Below are 21160 nucleotides of genomic sequence, written 5' to 3'. Positions count from 1 at the left end.
GGTTAATTGAAATTCCAAATGAATATCAGAAAACATTCCGATAAAAACCGTCATTCCGCCGGTAATACTAATTGAACGAATTTTCAAAGTAAAAGTTGAACAACAGGCAATCTCGTGGCATGGAAAGTTGGGCGAATTTTAGGAGCGCACCGACCGAGCATCACCAAAAGAATGTAATAAGGCACAGGTGCTCCAAGTTCTTTATTGGATTTCGCACGTTCCGAGTCGACGTGTTTGATGGCCGGAAGATTCTTGCCAAACTCTTTGCTGGCTATTAATTCTCGGTCTAAACGATCTTAAGATTTGCCTGCAAGTTTGTCCGAAGACCAACTTTTATAATTAATTGAACTTCAGACAAAACTTGCGAGATATGCCAGCAAGATTTAAGAACTATGCGACAATTTTCCCGAGCATCATTTTAATTTTTCAGTTTGTCGAGAGAAATCCTATCTGACAAAGCCTGTTAGACCATTTGTGACGCCGTCTAGACGCCGTATCGATCGAGAGTCCCCTATTTATTTTGTAAACTGTGAATGATAGCGCAGTACGTCTATCGAATTTACATCTAAGAGTTTCGATTAGACATTAAACAGTACATTGTTTTCAATAATTTATGATTATAACTAAGTAATACCTACTATGTCGACAAACGTTGTCATTGTATCAACCATTCACTATTACCTATTTAGGTTTAATATTTAAAATGTTAGTGAGGATTAACAAGAAACTGGCAGCTTATGCCTTGGTTTCATAAAAAGTGGGGCGAGCGATCAGTTCGGCCGTGTCACAAGGTCGCGCCGAAACTGTTTCTCGCGATCGTGGCAGGCGACTGAAAGGAAAAGTAGAGGCGGCGTGCACCGTGTCAATGACACATGCAAATTCGAACACCGCCTCGCCGGGTCATCGACCCCGCACTCAATGACTGTCGAAAGTTATCGCGAACACGCCTTGCAGCCTATACAGAGCCCCTTCGCGCCACCACGCGAAAATGGTATTTAATACCACCGATAAATAAAGCCATCTTACCTTGCGATCGTTCAATCTGTCCAAAGGAGGACACTGAATTATGTGTCTAGTTCACTTCGATATTGAATTCCGAGATTCCTTCACAAATACAGGCTTACTGCGCGATGTTAAAGTTGATTGTTGTGTGATTTGTGTCCTACGTCCGCCAGATGCGGCGCTAGCAGGAGGTGCGTCTGGCCATTGTATTATTAGCATTGCGAATTTCGACAAGCGCAAAGTGCTAGACGCCGTCCGCAAATACAAACGGATGATATGCAAATCCTCGTCGGCGTCGGAATGACATTTACATTGTTAGGAGCGGCCTCCAAGGTGCTTGTGTCACGAAGTCCTGCTATTCTTACTAAATCAATTCATTAGATTTGTTGTACGTATTTTTTAACCAAGAAGCCACGGGCATTATTTTTATAATATAAATAACTTTACACAATGTACAAAACATTATTATTGTCAACTCTCCTTATCGTGTTTGCAAAACAAACGTCATAACACGCCGCTTGAGGATCGGCTGACGAGATAAGTGACACGTCCTTGTCCAACGTGATGGCCAGACATGAAAACTCTCAGAATTATGCCGAAGGTAAGCCAGGTTGATATACTACCATATGCATAGAATTAGTATATTGACGTAATTTATTACAGCTTTTGCTGTGACGTTACTCCAAGGCCAGATGGAGTGCAAAGTGCAAACACAACTGATTTACAAATGCCGACTCAGAAGGAAACCAATGTTCCAACGTTCAATAAATACTCTCGGGAAATTAATGCGTAAAACAGCAACAATCGCTAAAACATTGAAAGCAGAGAATACAGTGGCAATAACTTATCTACCAGTCAAACTTCTCTCACTGAACAAAGACGTGATCTATCGGGCGGCAGATAATAAATGTTTACCAGTACAATATCTAGACGCCTATCTAAGAGTATTAGTACCAGTTTTAATCCGTTACGCGGCTCATGAATCTGGCAAAAACGAAAAACTGTATTCGGAAGTGAGCGACGCTGTAGTGTACCAGAGATATTTTGGTGAAAAAAATATCCTAAACATATTAATAATGCAACTTACCGTGCTAGTTCGTCGCATTGCTTAAATATGTTCATTGATTAGTAAGAATAATAGAAGGATGATATAAAGTGAGGATAGTTATTTTGTGCAGTCTCACGATTGTGTAAAGAGAAGGGAGGGGGAGGCAGTAGATGCAGACAGCGGCAGCAGACGGGTGCGGTGGGGCGCATGAGAAGCTGGTCAGTGGCCGCATTCCTCATAGTTGAAAGTAACACGGTATCCGGCTGCGAAAAATTACCGCCTCGCCCTGCCGCGCTATATTGCATCTTAGTACCAACGCATAGCGTCCAATACTTTTGCTATTAGACCCACACTTTATCGATTTAAGTAGTCTTTATTAGAAACAGAATTGCGCCACAGTATGCCTGACAAGCTTGCAACGTGCGCACGAGTGCTCGCCGCCGGTGCAAAGATCGTCATCGCGATAGAATCGATGGAGATGTCAGTACACCTTATTTATTATGGAGGCTATCGACCTCAGGCTAGACGTAGTCGTTTTTTCTTATTATAATATATGCGATACGATACAATATTGATATGACAGGCGATTGTCGGAAGCTATTCTAGTGAGTACTATTGTAGCCTGTTCACGTTTTCCGTAATATTTTAATCTGCCTGACTTTACCTAGTCAGATCATCTGAATAATTTACGGTATCAGGCAGCAGGTCGTAGCAGCGATGCTACGGGTATCACCTTATTGTGTTGATCAATTCGAGTGTGAAGTCAGTTTTCCATAGTACCCAAAACTTTTATTATAATAGTCTACTACTTCCTTTGAAAATTATAATCTCAGCTGGAAGGCAAAAAATAAGCCGTTCACCTCGTCGTAGTGTATTGTGTGAGATATTTTGCTGATGTGTCATTAGTAAATACATTACGTTTATTTATAGTAGTGAATACGACCACTTATGATGGCAAGCAGGATACAGGCACAAAAGATATTAATGAAGCTCTAGGTAGAAAGGTGCTCATTTCTATGCCGACTGTAGCTCATGTTCGTGTACAATACGCGCATGTCCACAACAAAACAGTCAGCAGGTGCGTCCCTCAAATCTCAACGTTTTTCAATGAACAGCTGACGCTGAAAGCCATTTTGTGAGCCCAGTCGGTTGATGAGGGTTAATGCCTTATTACACTAGTAAATCAATACCACATCGGGTGGGTGGGGCGACGATTTCGCCACACATTTTTATACTAAAGTTTAGGTTTTATAAAGCCTTTACAAAAAGTAATGTTTATTAAAAGCGAAAAACGTGTTGATACTAATAAATGTACCTATGTGTGTGTAGGTGCAGTAACTCGGAACAAGAAACAAAATAAAAAAATATTTGAATACAGACGTGAGATACTAACGAGTGGTTAAAATTACCAAGATATCGTATAAATAAAAGGAAACCAACAACAAACTGTCAGCGGCCAGTTCCCCCATATTACAGGACTATATTGTAACGGGAATGAAAGTCTGCAATTCTTTTCCTGTTGAAATCGGAGTCAAGTCGGTATTCGAATCGAGAGATGGCTTTGCGCGAATTTTTTGCCCGTCTGGCGCGCAGGTGTCTTCGAATGGGTCGCTCGCCACTTTATTTTTTTTCAATAGCTTTCGACCTCAGTTCGGATCCATTGTTTGTTTTGCTCGTTTTTCACCTCATCCTTTCCAGATTTATGATCTTTACTTAACATCTTTGGATAATTATTTTTTGAAGTTTTTTTTTTCTATAAACGCCAAGTTTATGTATAGAGTAAAAAGGGTTATCTTATACCTGTCAAAAATTGTTTAACTTAACCCGACTTACGTCTCATAAACTCATCAAAGTTAATATTTTCCTTTCTCGACTTTCAAGAATCTCTTTCGAAAATTTAGTGACCGCTGTGTTTGATTTACAAATTCTTTAAACATTTTTATGAAGAAGACACCGGTACTTTACACATGTTCCGTGACACCACTCCCATGGAGCGGGAGGCGATGCCATTATTTTGTCCGAAACAGGTTTGTAATGAGCCATAACACGGTACTTATTTAACGGCCCTTTACGTAACCTGCTGTGGGATTGCTAAAATGAATGGTGTTCCCAGGCGGGTGCGTGTGCGCAGGGCGGGCCTCTCTAGTGGTACTACGTTCCGTTATGTTGCGGTCATCAGTCTCGGGCTCGGAACGGGTTGCGGGCCCCGGAGGCGATCCGCCGGAACTGTCGCTGCTGTATACGGCACACGTGCGCCGTCCACCGCGCGCGCACCGCACGTCGCACGTCACGTCACTCAACCTCACACGCATGCGTAACATGCTGATACGATACGCGCCACGGAATATCATTCACCCAGGAGGAAGCCATCTTTCAATGGCTAAGCTCCATCCGTTCACATGGCAGTAGACTTAAAGTGACGGGGGATGAATAGAAAACAATCCGAAAGTAAATTTGAATATGAACAAAAATTATATTTGGGTGGTACATCTGGCGGACAGAACAAGGTTAATGGGAGTCGAGCGTTTTCACCTGTACCTAAAGGGTGTACAACACGCCTAACTCTCGTATCCTTTAAGGTTATACAATATTAACAGCATAGTTGATATTTTTAAGGGTTACATTAATACATTACACTTTAACTAAGTAATTACTGAGATTATCTATTTTGGTGATTTATTTTTTAAACGAGTTCGTGATTATCCGTCTGATGGAAAGGGACGATTACGTAAAAACGTGCAAGTAACAACGATAAGACGCACTAAGACGTTATTTCTTAATAATCATCATCAATCGATAGTATAGGTCTTATAGGGATATACGAGATATTTTGAAAGGCTGAGAATCTACAGCACATCATCTGATATCAATAGAGTCGTGTACTTCATCTGGTTCATATTTCCAGTGAAACTACGCGAGAATACTAGTATCTTTTAATAACCAATCGTACAGGGGACCGAGATAACATCATTTCTACCAACGGAAGTATGACTTACAAATTTGGTATTACTGTAAATGTTGGTTCACTACAATTGCTTCGTGAGAATTGTCGGATTTAATTGCAACTCTATCTATCTCCCTCATAATCTTTACAGCGGCGTGCCTACGAACTCTTTTGTACTTTTATTTTCTATTTAAACATTTGCTTATCTAGATTCTATAGAACCTTTTTATTTGTAAATTCTAGTTGATTGATCACAGTGAAAAAATGTGATCAATTTGTTGTAAGCTCATGGTGCATGACGGGAGACACGATGACAATGGATGATTAAATCAGCGTAATTAATTGCTACATTTCCTGCATTGTAGAGCCCGCATATATGCGCGCGCGCCGGTGGCAAGGGAGCACGCGGGGCGGGGCGGGAAAAGGGGCTGCGAAGTTATAAATAATTTATGTGAAAGATAACTGTGCTAACGTGCGCCTGGGCAATAGAATACGTGCCCGTACAAAATGGGAGCGCTGCTGATGAAAAATCAATGTGTATCAATGAATATTCAACAATAGGCTTTTTATACGGCGTCAATTGCTTTTATAACACTCAGTAATTGAACATAATGATATGAGATTGGTGGTTAATAAATACTGCTACTTTTTTCATCAATTACCACCCAGTACACATTTAAGTGATACTGCGATGACACGTGTTGTGTTATTTGAATATTAATATTCATTGCCCTTAAAACCTTCCAATATGTTGTTAGGATGAATTCCTTCGCTTTCACTTTTAAAAGCTTTGTGGTTCAAGTCGATTAATTACAGGCTCAGTGCTCGAAATCACCGCCTATTTAGACCCAAGGTACATAATCGTAAAACGAGTGAATAGTTCTTATCACGGGTCTGAGTTGGGAAAATAGGTTTACCTTAAGAGCCGTTTTAATTAAGTGAAGAAGGGTCGGTTTACGGCAGACCTCGGATAACTGCCGCTCGCAGTTCCAACGTCCTTCGTGATCGCATGGGATGCAAACGATTATATCTGTCACAATGACTAACATAACGACCGCCATTACTATTACAAGGGAGACCAGGAATAAAGGTGAAATGTCGACTCCAACTCGATATTCGAGTTGCCGAGCTCTTGGAAATGAGGAGCTCGGTGGCGCAGCGGTAAACGCGCTCGGTCTGCGATTGTTGAAGTTAAGCATCTTTCGCAAAGGCCGGTCATATGATGGGTGACCATAAAAAAAAAGTTTTCATCTCGAGCTCCTCCGTGCTTCGGAAGGCACGTTAAACCCGGCTGCATTAGCAGTCGTTAATAACCATCAATCCGCACTGGGCCCGCGTGATGGTTTAAGACCCGATCTCCCTATCCATCCATAGGGAAGGCCCGTGCACCAGCAGTGGGGACGTTAATGGGCTGATGATGATGATCGACTCCAACACAGTTTCGTTCGATGCGGTATCCTCAACTAGGTCTTACGGACGTTTATCACCCCTTTATAAAATATGAAAAACATTATACCTAAGTATAGAAAATATATTAACAAAAAGATTGGCTATAGAACTGCAAAATTTAAAAATCCCTTTGAAAGAAACCAGAGAGTCATTGTAAACACCATGATGATTATTATTTCAGTCTACAAAATATTTTTCAAGTGAACTTTTGAACTGTTGCAGAGTCACGATGAATAGCTTTAAAACCAAGCCGTCATTATAATACTTGCTTTGCGCATTTTCTCCCCTTTTTCTATTCAAAGAAATAGTCGACGGGCCCATAAATTGATTTCATTAATTTAAGCGTGTTTGGGGAAACATTTTAAATGAAATTCATGTTTTTACTCGATAATCCGCAGACTGTATTTTTTATGTTAAACAAAAAGTCTCCTTGGAAAATGTTTGTAAAATCAGTAATTTGGGGAATATGAAACTTGTTTGTGTGTGGTCTATCTAATAAATAGTTGCAAATACTGTGAGTGGTTGTGCACTAATTTGGAATTGGAAGCGTGCAACCAGATGCGCCGACGTCGCCATCTCCAATGACACAATACTTGAAACTGCTCCATAATTGGTCCGCTATTGTGGTGGTCTAACATCTTCCTGGATTTTAAACTTTAGGACATCGAATGCCACTTTCTACTTAGGAGAACAAGTGAAACTTTGTTTTTATGCTAGCACTTTGCTATTTTCAAACATTGAACTTTATAACCAGTTCTGAATGCCTAAAGGACTACATGCAACAGCAGTCTAGCGACGTAGTCCGTTCCCGGCTTTCTGTAAAAACTTTATATATTATACGAGGTAGTCGTGATTTTGAATTAGATACTAAGAGAACAGAACAAAGTAGCTTAGAGTAAATATTGTGGAATGGCCAGCATACCTCGTTAGCTCGCGCGCCCTATCGTTACTTGGCCCCGCTCACAATTAGGCCTGACTACGTGGCGCTGGTTTAGGCAAGTTTCCAGCTGGTATGTAAACTGAGCAATTTCCCTAATTAAGCACTCTACGCGAGTAACGCCGATCGAATGTTTGGGTTGCCACTCACGCGCTCCTAACGAGTAGTTCGCGTTTTGTGCGCGTTGGTATCGTCATAATTTATGTGACAGAAAGTGTTTTAACGACAGTAACTCATTATTATAGATTGCGCTTCGTGGATTTCAGGTAACTGCAAATTGCTGTTAAGTTCGCAGAAACCAACTAGTTACTCCGACAGTATTTATTTGTCGTTCGGCGATAGATAGCGAAGTCGATTCATGGCTGCATAAGTGCAATTATTTTCCATAGACCGTAGTGCAGCGGTTTGTGCGCGGGCGCAGGCGGGCGGGCGGCGCGTGCGCGGCCCTGGCGCAAGGTCAATGGCACGCGCCTCTCCCGCTCGCACACCGGAATTCCATATTTAAATCTCGTCCGCAGAAAAATGGCGGTCGGGCCGGTCGGCTCCATTCCGCGGCCGGCCGTGTGTACGGAGAATTAATAAAACATGCCCCGTGTTTTCTTATCGCTTTTTTTCTGAGTATCGTTAACGACTTAGTAACAAACAGTGCAGTCGCAGTTTGTAGTTATGATTTACGCCTTATATGCGTAAAAAATAATCGTTACATTTTATAACCTTAAATTTAACTTAGGTATTTTTACTGTTCATGTGCAACATATATTATTATCTTAACTGTTGTTAACAAGCGAACCGAACTAAAGGCTCCATTATATTGTGTAACACTCACTGATAATGACAACGTGAAAGCTTCAATAAATTAAGATAAGCCATTAATACACGTCGGCGTAGCAGTGCATTAGCTGAGGTTTTGGTACATTTAAGTTTCGTAGCGCTATACGCTACGTGGGTAGAGTCGCGGACACAATTAACCCGGACGTGAACTGCAAGTCATCTCCAATCGGAGCTCCGCTCGGATTTCAGCACAAAAGCTTGGGGGGAGGACACATATTGGACGACTAAGCGTAGTGGAAACATTAGTAGAAAAAACCCTGATTGTACGTATGTACTTATACTAAGTATAGGAGATGGATTCAACGCGTGGGTAGACAAGGGACTACACATATCTCTACAAACATGCATGTAGGAATGTGTGAAATTGCGGGTCTCACGTTGACCATACGTTTGTATGTGTTTCATGTTACCGCTTTAGAATTTATTCGAGATATACTGATAAAGCTTTAACTTAAGCCTATTTGAACTAACTTCTGCAGCACTAATGTATAATAAATGAAGACTTTTCACGATAAGTATATAAAATATTTTTGTAAGTATACAACTCCTCTTCGAAACTTCACTCAAAGTGAAAACTTGAAGAGGTATATCCAATCAAAGCAAAAACGGCTAAAGAAGACAGTCACACCCAAATTGAGCACACGAGCAATGTAGCGAAATTAATTAATGTCCCCCCAGAGAGAGGAAATGTTTTAAAAGCAGCACTCACTACTCGCGCCTTCGGAGGCGCTCGGGATTGCAAGTCATCGGCGCGGGGATTTACAACGCAATAAATTTCAACCGAGAAACAGAGAACCTTATCTGCTAACAGCTCAAATGAACTGTCTCGAAGAGCAAGAAATAACAGAGGATCGCTGAACTCAGAAATCACGCCAACACATTTTTACAGCTGTAGAGTCTGTAGCTGCGTATACGAAACAAAAGGCACTTCATCGATGAAGATTTAGTAGGGGTAGAACCGCACCGAGCGTTTTGTAATTTACTTTTATTTAGGAGTCTAAACATATTTTTTTTACAACAATATAACAGTAAGGACTATATACAACTAGATATTATACATCTTTTAAGTACTTAATACAAATAGTAATTAATGAGTTTAAAAACCAAAACCTGACTAGTGACTACGGAAAAATCGCAAAAAAAGGTAGGTATAGGTAAGGTTCTCTGAAATTCTTCCGTATAGTGATGTTTAGATGATACCCGGGGTTGTACGCCGTGGTAAGCAAACTCTAAGGACAAATTCTAATTGGCATACGACCACGGCTATCCTTCAAATATCACTATTCTATAGAAGAATCCGCGATACATGGTTTCCCTTGTGCGGGGTCCACCAGTAATGTATACATGGTAAGTTTTTTGATTAATAAACATATTCTATTCTATTCATGTATACTATACATAGCGTTAAACACATAACCCTCCTTTTTGCTTTTGCGGCAGACGGGTAAAACTATTACTTTTACCTTTTGCTTTTTTTAACTTTAAATTAAATGAACTCTGAAAGCAGTTAGGGTAAGTAAGTATATTTCGAAAGCAATATTATAATAATTTAATATAGAGGTATATACTGGAATACCTGGAAAGAAACACCTGTTAGTCAAAAATTTACATATACTTTGACAGTCCTGTACATGTCCATTGATTTAGACATTGTGCCTTCGGTGGGATACAACGTTCATTATTGTCAAACTACTGGTAGCCATTATGTATATTGATTCTGGGTTTTTGTCCATGCATCTTTGAGCATTCTACTTTATCGCAGCAGTTGAAATCTCCAATGAGATAGGACTACAAATTAATAAAACATTGGACCAGTGTAGAGAATAGAGAAGCATTGAACGGTGGTGCATTGTGAATGTTAATCAACAATGTGTTATTGACTACGAATAACTAAACGTATTCAGCCGACTAGACCAATACGGGCTGGAATTAAATATTGCTTGGTACATGATAGACCTTCTTGTTAGCAACTGCGAAGGACAGTGATGAACATGAATGCATGTGAGATTTATAGCGATAATCACGTGATAGTTTGCATATTCTCATGTTATTCAACAGTGCATGTTCCCAGCCTTAACGTAGTCATTAATCTGTCGCCGCAATCATATTTTATTACGGTTGCTAATTACATTCAGTGAGAAACGACTTTCTGCGATTTTGAATGATGTACGAGTATAAGCTAGCATGGAAATGACAGTATTATGGTATCGGCTGGCGGCGGCGACGCGGGCGGTGGGCCCCGCGGGGCATTGAAGTGTGTCCGCTCAGGAATGGGTGCGCTAAGTGAAACGATACCGGAGATGAGCCCGAGCGTGCCGGCTGCGCCAACATCCGTCAGCGCCAGCTACGGATCCACATGCGGAATGGTTCACACCGACTGATGACGGCTACGACACACATTTCATCAAAGCAGTTTTCTTCTCATTCTATTTTCATACTTTTTTAACACTAAACTTATAAATGAAAGTAAGTGATAACGCTGATAGCAGTCTTTGAGCCCCACTGGCTTTGAAAAGAAATAACTCCGTGTTTCTATCCTCTTTAGAAATCGCAAAAGCTTTTTAACAAATTAACACATTGCGCCTAATGGATAGCGATGAGTCAAAAGGGATCGATAATACCTACTTAGAAAACTAAAGCAATACTGTGGAACATTGGTGTAAAGAAAACAACCTCAAAGGCAGAATAAAGTAGAGCCAGAAAACATTGTATTTAAAGAGAATTTGTTCTGGAACCATTCGTGTTTAATCAAAACAAAGGTGTTTTTACAGCGCAGGTATTTATTGTATTCGAAAATTAAAAGTAAGATAGGGAGCCTCTTGGGAGGAGGGAGCGCGGTGCAATCAGAGCTCGCCGGTGGATGGTAACCTTAAATACCAGCCTTAATTGAATGCTTCCGGGTTGCGCTCCCCGAACTACATAAATATACCGCGCGGAACTTTCCGCCACTGAAGAATTCCTTTAACACCAGCTAAATGCCATTTACCAAATCCACAAAAGTAGGTACATACTTACCTACGACTTCTCTTAGCATTGTCGCTAAAATAACTGTAAAAGAGGTTTGCTCAAAATCCTTGATTCACATTTTGCATTTCAAACTCAAGTCGCTTTGATAAAAACACTGTCTGGAGTACATATCTTATTTTTAGACGAGTCTCGCATTTTAAAGTAGTGGGAGACATAAAGACGCTGCTCTGTCTAAATCGTACTTTCATGTTTTTGGCTCGAGGCGAGTTCGAGGCACGCATACGGAAGCTGAAACAATGCTATAATTCTTCAGTACATTTTGAACGGCTGCTTGACTACGTACTCGCATGTGTGCATTACGGTAGCGCTGGTAAACGCTTTCTGCACGTTAACTTCGTACTAAAATGAAGCTATATCTATTTATGTACCTACTCCTACTGCAGAGTTAGTAAAAGGAAAGTTCTTAAAGCTAAAATTAGATGTTAAGTTCCGTTAACGTAGGTTGTAAATACAACATCAAAAGTTGAAAGTGCCGTTGAATAAATTGGAAGTATTCATGTCGGTCACAAATACTTCACATTTAGGTACCTAAGAATTTCATTTTCAGAAAATAACACCACTTACCCATTCGAGAGTAATTTAAGGACAAAGTGAAATGAAAATTTGAATGAAGATAAAGCTCGAACGGGTGTCGTGCGTTGAGAGATGTTCGCGGAAGCTTAAAATAATATTTTGGAGAGCGTCGCATCGCCCTGGCTCGTGAACTCAGGAAATGAGGCTCTCTGTCCCGCCGGGAAATTGTTCCTCCCAATCATAACGCTCAGTGAAATCTCCCTGCTTTGAGAGACTTTAAAAATGATGGAACAGATTTATCTTCACAAGTGTATTACAAGAAAATAATGGCATCAAAGTAAATCTGCTTGTGTAGCAGCGGCGAAGTAATGATTTGTTTGTTTATGCAAACACGAACAAACAGATTCTCGAGGGACTTGTAAGTAGAGCAAGAAACAACAATTGATAGAAAAGGTCTGTAGACTCCCCCGTTCTTGTACATATACATATTAGGGCAATTTGTCTAAAATCCAGGTTAATGTGAAACTCCTATTCTCGCAGTTTCACTCCGAGAGCAGATCAAATTGGTGGTATAGATAGAGTACTTCTCCAAAGGTCCGAGATGGCGATATATCCGCCGAGCGCATCCGATTGAATTAATCCCGGAAAGCGGTGGGCTCTCATCGTGATAAACATTTACATACATATGTTACTGCATGTACCCATATCGGATTCTCGATACAAATAGACTAGAACTGAAATACAGTTGGAATGAAGGTGAAGGGAAAACATGATAATGTGGTTATGGATTTATGATAAATACGACGCGTAACCGACTGAATGTAAGCCGACAATTTTGCGTTTTGAATGGAAACATGGCAACAAATGCTAACTTCATAATTTTAGTCATTTGGAAAACTAAATTAAAATTTTGTAACCACCAAATTGATTTGTTTTGTTTGGGTGTCAAAGAAGAAACAATCGCGTCATTTACGTACAAAAAACGCTAACAGACTAAAATACCATACCGTTCCAAACATTCTACGACGTTTATGGCAATAAAGATCGTCGTGTTTGAATTAAAAACCAATTTAGTATGAATCGATCAAATTGGACGTGGCGTGGTGTCTATTTATAGGACCTTCAATGAATTGTAGGGAAGCGACGAGGCGACGAAGGCATGCGCAGACGGCGATCCACAAAGGATCAATTGACGGGCTAATAGAATAGGATGTGACTGCACGCTTTGTACCCGTAATTTGAGCATGTGTAGACATACATTCTATAATCATGATGCTCACGAGAGGCCTCTATATTCGTACACTTTGAAAATATACTATATTTTTTAAAGAATTATATGATTCAAAGACAAGAACGCGTCTTGAAGATGTGTTGCGTGTGATTCACCCATGACCATGATAAGGTACTTGGTTTTGCACTTCTAGCAAACATGATTTATTCATACTGTAGGTATAGCTTTTTAATAGTTGATTTGCTTAATTACAGCTTTACATAAATTACACCATTATACTTATATGGTATTTAAATTAATTATTTGTTAATTCCACTATTACAAAATTATTACTCCATTACGAAATGCTTGTTCGAAAAGAAACATATTTTTACGATAAACCTAATTTACAAAGTCTCATGCAATTTCTTGTTATTTCAGTGAGATACGTAGAACTGCAGATATATATATATATAAACAAATACGAATAAGATGTCATATAAAGTCATAACTTTTGTTTTATAAATGACAATCTGAATGTAGCATGACAAATTGTAATGATTGTTATCGTGATAGTTTCTAGACTTTAATTGTACAGTTGGTCGGAGAGGTTATATCGTGACGTGTAATAGAACGGGATAGTAAAATTGTGTGCTTCACATGACCAGATGGCCAGCCATGAATGAAATCATTAACGAGGCGCGGACGCGGCCACCGCGCCTGGGGGGGCGCGCGGCACTCGCCGCCGGCTTAGCATTATAAGCATTACATGAAAAAATGCTACATTCGGGCCTTTATTAAACACGTTTCATGGCAGTAATAAAACAACCGTCAAATTATTTACTAACCTCGATAAAATTACCTTCGCAACATTCAATAACCAACAAAATAAACAACAAAAACAACTTAACGAAGTGGGCTGTGGCGATTCGGAAGTTTGACTGGGGGCGGAAGTTGTGTCTGTTATTACATTAGCGTCAGTCGGAGCGTGGTTTGACCGAAGTCCCATCAAACGTGGCGTATACGACGGATAGCGATTTCGTCGAACAACCGGGATGCGCCCAATTCTCGCCAATAAACGCCCCAGAGATATATCGACCTCAGAGTAGGGCCGTACGATACACACACAATCAACACCTCTATAGCTACTACAGTAAAGCGGAAAATCGGTTATTATTATCTGACAGTTATAGCTTTTGGTGATGAATAGCTTTTGAATTGACCAGCAGTTCTGTTGCAGTACATACCACTCATTCCACGCGCTTACACCACTCGTTTGATGGCGGGACCATTAAATATGGATGTGCGATTCAGATGTTCAAGATGGGCGGCCTCTAAATAAATTCCTTCGGTTTCAGACGGTGAACGCGCACACTCTGACTTATTCATGCGCAATTGGGAGATTTTTCAGATTACTTTGCAACTTATTGGTGTAGTTTATATTCTATGACCGAGATATTTACGTGTTTTTAGAAAAAAAAAGTAAAACTTTGTACTTACCCGAAATCAACTCTAAGGAAGGAAGATATTCTAGATAAGGAAGCGTCAGGATACTTTGGAATTTAATAAATTCTTAAACATTAACTAACTCTGCAAACTTTCTTGAGCGCTAAAAGATGTTATCGTGTTGTTTTGCTAAGAGCACAAAAGGAAGAGTAAAATGTTTATCGTTTTCTGTGCACTCTAGGCGAGAGGCTTTAAGCTTATCTGCCGCACGGATCGGGTAGTCGGGTACAGTAGGCAGATATGCAAGTATGCAGGAGTGACGGCATCAGGCAGCCGCGTGACCTCAGGGACCGCCCGCTTGCCATGATTCACCGCGCGCCGCCGCCGCCGTCGGCCGCCTCGCATTCCGGCCCCGGCCGCATAGGTAATAGGAAATGCCACATCACAATAAATTTGTTAAAGCTATGCTAATAATTTACTGCTTAATGCTCTATGCTAACCTGTGACCTCACTGCTGAGCTTTAAGAGCAAGTTTCTTGTGTTCGTATCAAATAATTACAAAATTAAGTAGCTACACGATCGATGACTAATTGTTCAAGCCGCGAGTGAAGACGTGAGGATGCATGAAGTAAACAATCGGGGCGGAGTAACAGGCCTCTCCTTTCAAAAATAATTTTAATGGATATCAGAAACAGCTCGGAAGCTGTGATATCCATTAAAATTTCTTAGACGAATGCGTGAATTTCACTGGAGAGGCTTGTCACCACAAGAATGTGTGCAGTTTCAACTGAGATATTCCGTTTTACAAATCAGCATGCGCAGGCGCGCCGGCTTTCGCGGCCGCGTGCTACCGGCTAGTCGGAATCGATCACGGACCGTTTCATTTATACCGTTCCTCGAGCTGATTCATTCAACATGAATAAACATTAGTTACCAGATGATGTGGTGGCTATTGTGGATGCCAGTTAAAATTACGTGTTTGACTTTGGGCGCTTGATTCATACTAATTTTAGGAGGCAATGCCGCTCAATATTGGGTCACTGTTGTGAAAAACAGGCAGATTTGTTTACAATTTTATACAATGTCATCATGATTTGAATCGCCTGTTTTAGTATCAGAAAGTTCCACGAACTTGATTAATCTTTACGGGACTTCATGCGACACGGCGTGTGGTAAAGTTTATGTCGGCTTACAACAAACTGCAACATTCTTTACTGTCATTATCGTTACAAATGGGCTTTGCGATTTTAAAGCATGAATTTATTTGCTGACATTTTAATTTACATCAGCCGGCGAAGTTCTTAATTAGTGGGGTGCAGGGTTGTGGGGGCGCACGCGACGTGCGCGCCACTTCCCGGTGCAAGCTCTGCTCCACTCAAGGTAAAACTTGGAAAAACTGTCCGTATCGTGATTAAGTAATACTTTTAATCAACGTGAGATTAATTCAAGCAACGCTGTTTGCATAAAGAACGGAACCAATTGTTGCATTGTTGTGTTGGCATAACCTATTTCGAGAGAACGTGCGCTACCTAACTTTTTTGCGACTTTTTAAAGATTTACCGTGATGATTTTTGTGTAAACAGTGTCCATTTTTAATAGCGTCCCCTGTTAGTTTGAGTCTGAGTCTCTCGCAAGAGACGAAAAGGTCGACTATAATTTTACGCTGCATCACTATTGTTGCCGCTATCGACACACGGGAATGAATGAGAATTTTATAAACTGTATGTACGCTCGGTTGCTCCTCAATATGGGTATAAAGTATCATGTGTAGTGTTTTGCAAAGGATATCGGAGGTAATCGATAGGGTCGCCGATCGGTTACTGGACAAATATTTGCCTCACAAGATCGAGTGGAGCATGCTGCGGTCAACAAATATACGTCGACCAGAGACGACGCCCTGTTCCTGACGCCACCCTCACCGCACTTTTGTTTTATATCTTTTAAAAATATGTGGAGATTCATGTTCAACTTTCGTAGTTAGAATCATCACTCGTAATGTGTTTACCGTGCGTGTCAATAAAACTGAATGACACTGAAAATGGATTTTTGAATAAAGTAGAAAAGATACAACGCACTATTCCAGCCTGAATGTCTTTTATCTACAGTAATATCGGTGCAACATGCATTCAATTTAGTTAAGCGACTAGAACAACAATCTATCGAAACGATAAAGCTAACAAAAACACTGAATGGAGGTAGTCGGACGAAGCAAGATATTCGATAGAGCGGATTAAAGGGACCCGCAAACACTGAACTCTAATGTTTAATCTTCTTCTGGCCTCTGTCCGATTTATTAGCATAACTTCAGAACGATAGCGCCGTTTAAGCAAATTATAAGCACATTCGTTAAAACTACTTGCTGTAGCTGTAGCTGTAACTTTGCAATTGGAGATAAAACGAACAAAGAGATACAATGTATTGGACTTTATATGCCCTTCTACAAAAAGGACGAAGCTTTATCAAGGTTTTACAGCGCAGCTGGGGTCGTGCTTATACCTAGTCCTTGCACTGGAATCTAGATCAATGGCAGACGCTAAACAATGAAAATTTATGTACTTATATTGCATGTAACAAGAACATAAAAATACATTTTAAAATCTCATAAATGTCAATAACAATCAGCTTTCATGTTGGTACCAACAAAGATGTAGGTAATCGACCTTTTGTAATAATGCATCATCCACATGGGAATTGATTGGAGAACGCTATTGTGGTAAAACATATGAACGATGGATTAGTCACACTCAGAATCATGTCAATAGTCTAATAGTGTGTGTTCTGTAGATTGGTCGGCGAGTGGCGTGATTGGCTCTCATGTCAGGATAATGCGGGCGATGCTATGGACCCTCTGATTTAATTGAAGATTCCACGTTCAGCCCGACGGCATCAACAGATCGCTGCATTGTCCGGCCTCCGATGGGAATGGGAACACGGCTCATCGTACATCCCAAATATGATATCCACACGAAACCAACCCTACAACACTACATCTATATTTGGAATGCGCATTACGTATATGGCAAACTTCGATTGAGGGCATTGCTGTATTGTCGAGCGAATTCTATTTATCATTTAAAACAAATTGAAATCCAATTTCACTTTATTAAACCAGTTATAATTAATGTTAATAATTGTCAATTCAGGAAGTAATTATGTTAATTAACGCGTGGTTGTAAGGGATAATTATGTATCGGTTTTGCACCGCGGTTTCATTCTTGTGGCTCCTGCAGGTAGGTACTTACTTGCAATTCTGTTGGAAATGATTCGTAGCGACGTAGTTCGCAAACCATGTGAAGTGAACGTACCTAAAACAAGAAGATAATTTCATTTAAGGATTGTGCTTAAGAAAACTGTGATGAAGAACACTTTTAGTATAGAGTTGCAAGAAAAATATACTTAGGAGTAAAAAGTTTATCTACCGTCTATTTAGATAATTTCGCTAGGCTGGACGGCCAGACGACACGCGACGGCAAGAAATCAAAGAACAAAAACTCCGAAGCTTTTTCTAATAAAAGTCACTGAAAGAGAATTTTAAAATCTTCTAAAGTGTTAACATTTCAGCGACGGCGCGGAAAGTTGGGTGGGAATTCGGGGTGTTAAAACTTGGGGTGGTCGTCGACATCGCGACACTGTCACAACGCTACCACCGGGAAACTCTTACCGAGGTATTAAGGAATCGAGAGCCGTAATTTTATCTATTTCGCCTGTTTGATACCTTCTGCATTTTTATTTTGTCGGTCTATTGAGATGGCAGGGTCATTTATTATAACAAAGATATATTTATAAGATGAGTCTCAACTTGAACGGCGTCATTTAGTGCAATTTATTAGTCCGTTTGAACATGAAACCGGTTACAACTACACGATGCGATATTTAAGGTGTCTTGGAATTGATGACCTGGTAGTTCAAAAACAATCTAGTCCATACCAACGTGTAAGTAGGTTGTGTAGATGCCTCTAAATAATTTGACGTGGCGGGCACCTGCCGGCGACGGCTAATGGGCCCAATTATCGAGGAGTCCGCCGCACTCGGAGTAGGCCATTACCCCTCCCTGACCCCTCGCCTCTTGATGAAAACACTCTGAGCTTCTACTCTAAACGTCTCGAATAGGTGCCAAGGTGGCAGCGCTAGGTACTACAAATTGTCTTTTACAAATATTTCAAGAATATTATAGGTACTTCTTCCTTTCTGTCGTAGCTAGGATGTCAGTACATCAAATTTCGAATTATTTACCGAGATAAGAAAAAACCTAGGACTAAACTTACTTGTCGGTAATAAAGTTTCCGGTTACTTGTTATTAACATAAAATAAATTAAAGAATATCTATTTCAATAAGAATACGTACTATAAAGTTTGAAAAGTAATTAAGTAATGATTCTTCAGCTGTACTTACTTTGAAACCCACAGTTCACGAACCGCAAAAGTTATCAGAGCTGTTTCACGAATTATTTGAAACATAAATTCGGAATTCCTTCCCTTTTCCCGCTTTAATGATAGATAAGAGAAGCGTCTTTAAGAGACTTCCTAAAAGAAAATCCTTCGACTCCGGGCCCTTCGATAACGTGGGCCAAAGAAAAGTTATTTGTCTGCCGGAGAACGTATTTGAAACTTGCAATGAAATTTATTTTAATCTTCCATGAAGGTTTACTCACCTAAAATTTACTTCGAATGATTGTAATTGCTAAAATCTGTGTCAAAAATTATGTTAAATTTAAACAATTTTCATCATTATTTTGAGGGCTTCATAAAAGCTTGTTAATGACGTAATTTACAAGATTTATTATCTTATCTCATTTATTATTATCTTGGAAACCGTAGTCTTTGGAATTTATGTTATTGTTAACGATAATATTACAAAACATTTCAATTATTTCTTTTGTCTGTATCATCATATCGTTGTGCTTTGTCCATTACTATTTACCTAGTCACATTATACAAGCATGGCCGGGGTAATCATTCCGACCCGGACAACTCAACTTCTTTTAAGGAAAAATTGTTAAAAGAAGTTTAAGATTACTTCCCTAACACCTATTGGTGTGATTTATGATTGGCAATAAAAACTGGAAATGCAATATGATGTATGTGAAATGTTCGGCAAGGGAGAGGTGAATTACGTTACGGACGAATATTTCGTGGGAGTTGCGATAACATTAGACTTCGTTTCTTCGAAAATATTAACCATTGCATGATTTTAAAATATATTAAAGAAGTACGAGTGGTTATTTCATCATCAGCCCATTAACGTCCCCACTACTGGGGCACGGGCCTTCCCTATGGATGGATAGGGAGATCGGGCCTTAAACCACCACGCGGCGGGCCCAGTGCGGATTGGTGGTTATTAACGACTGCTAATGCAGCCGGGACCAACGGCTTAACGTGCCTTCCGAAGCACGGAGGAGCTCGAGATGAAAACTTTTTTTTTGTGGTCACCCATCCTATGACCGGCCTCTGCGAAAGTTGCTTTACTTCAACAATCGCAGACCGAGCGCGTTAACCGCTGCGCCACCGAGCTCCTAGTGGTTATTTAGGCTATAGATATATGTAACCAATTGCTATTCTTATGTTTGTTTCTTAACGACTTGTACGAGGGACTGTAACATGGAACCTGGCAGAGGGCAGCAGTAACTGTCAGTACTATTCAGAGGCGGAGGATATGAGTCGTACTACGGCTTTGAAATAGACTACCCTGACGCCATCCCACTTGCGTCAGACAGAGTACTGAGGGGTGAACGGCAAGCGGGAAACCACTGTCCTATTTTTCCTTAAAAAACTAACATGGAGAATGCTACACCGACAAGAGCGTGGCTCTTGAATTAGTGATATTATGTACTTATTCCATAAAGGAATACGACTGTGAATTTAAACATGTACATGTATACTTAAATGGAAAGTGACGTCCATTTACTTAGGTATCCAATTACCTTTCCAAATTTCTTATTCTATTAAGGAGATGGTTGCCCACATCCTTGTTAAGGCATAAACATAAATACCCCATCTTCGCGTGACAAATTTAGAATAGATCAGAAGGAGAGGTTGGTGTTCTGATTGTGTGTTATCTTGTAGTTGAGTGAGGTAAGCGATCGTGCACATTGTAGCACATGACAGGCACACAACAGCGTGTTATCAGCGAACCATCCACGAGCCGCATGGCGGGTCGGCCGTGCATAAACAAAACACGTTCGATAGGTACTTACTAAAATACTTACCTACAGTATTAAACTTAGAAATAGCATTTTAAAGGATACCAGCGGTGGTCAATTTCTTAAATACTTTATGATCGTTTTCAGGGTCCAACAAAACACGACTTTATCTGTCTGCCACAAAATACAACTCTTCCGAAGCTCTACGCTCAGTTCGAGAAGATAACCCGAATGATAAGAATTATTAACCAGTACTTATTAATATTGCTTTCTTTTGCAAGTATGACATAAACGTCAGAGACATGACATGGTAAATTGAAACATCCTTTAATAAGCAGCCGGGGACAATCATGTGTGTAGAGTACCCCTTTTGTATAATGCCATGATTTGGCTCCCCAACACACCATGTACAGGCAGACCGTCCTGCATTGACTGACTGTTTGTCTTGCTTTGTATTCAGGTGACGTATGCGTTTCTCCAGACATGTTTCCATAAAAGTTCTATATACCATTTGACCCCAATATCAAAAGTGGGTACCAGTTGTATTTCAGTGATGCCTTGTGGCCCTGCTTACCCCATCACGACCCTGCGACTTGTGTGTGCCACTCATGTG

At 40.3% G+C, this 21160-nt stretch overlaps 1 protein-coding gene across 5 annotated transcripts in view; it reads right to left on the bottom strand.

Moving 5' to 3' along the window:
* The window catches only part of LOC126372228 (protein alan shepard), an 87593-nt gene that overhangs the window by 59503 nt on the left and 6930 nt on the right, over positions 1–21160 (bottom strand). For all 5 annotated transcript variants that reach the window (XM_050017895.1, XM_050017900.1, XM_050017897.1 and 2 more), the window contains one exon: positions 17650–17712. In XM_050017895.1, coding sequence (XP_049873852.1) covers positions 17650–17697 — 48 coding nt within the window. In that variant the 5' untranslated portion in view covers positions 17698–17712. The remainder of the gene's footprint in view (positions 1–17649; positions 17713–21160) is intronic.

Source organism: Pectinophora gossypiella, chromosome 13 (genome assembly GCF_024362695.1).
Source record: "Pectinophora gossypiella chromosome 13, ilPecGoss1.1, whole genome shotgun sequence".
Classification (NCBI taxonomy): Eukaryota; Metazoa; Arthropoda; class Insecta; order Lepidoptera; family Gelechiidae; genus Pectinophora; species Pectinophora gossypiella.
This window is presented reverse-complemented; position numbering and strand designations above follow the sequence as displayed.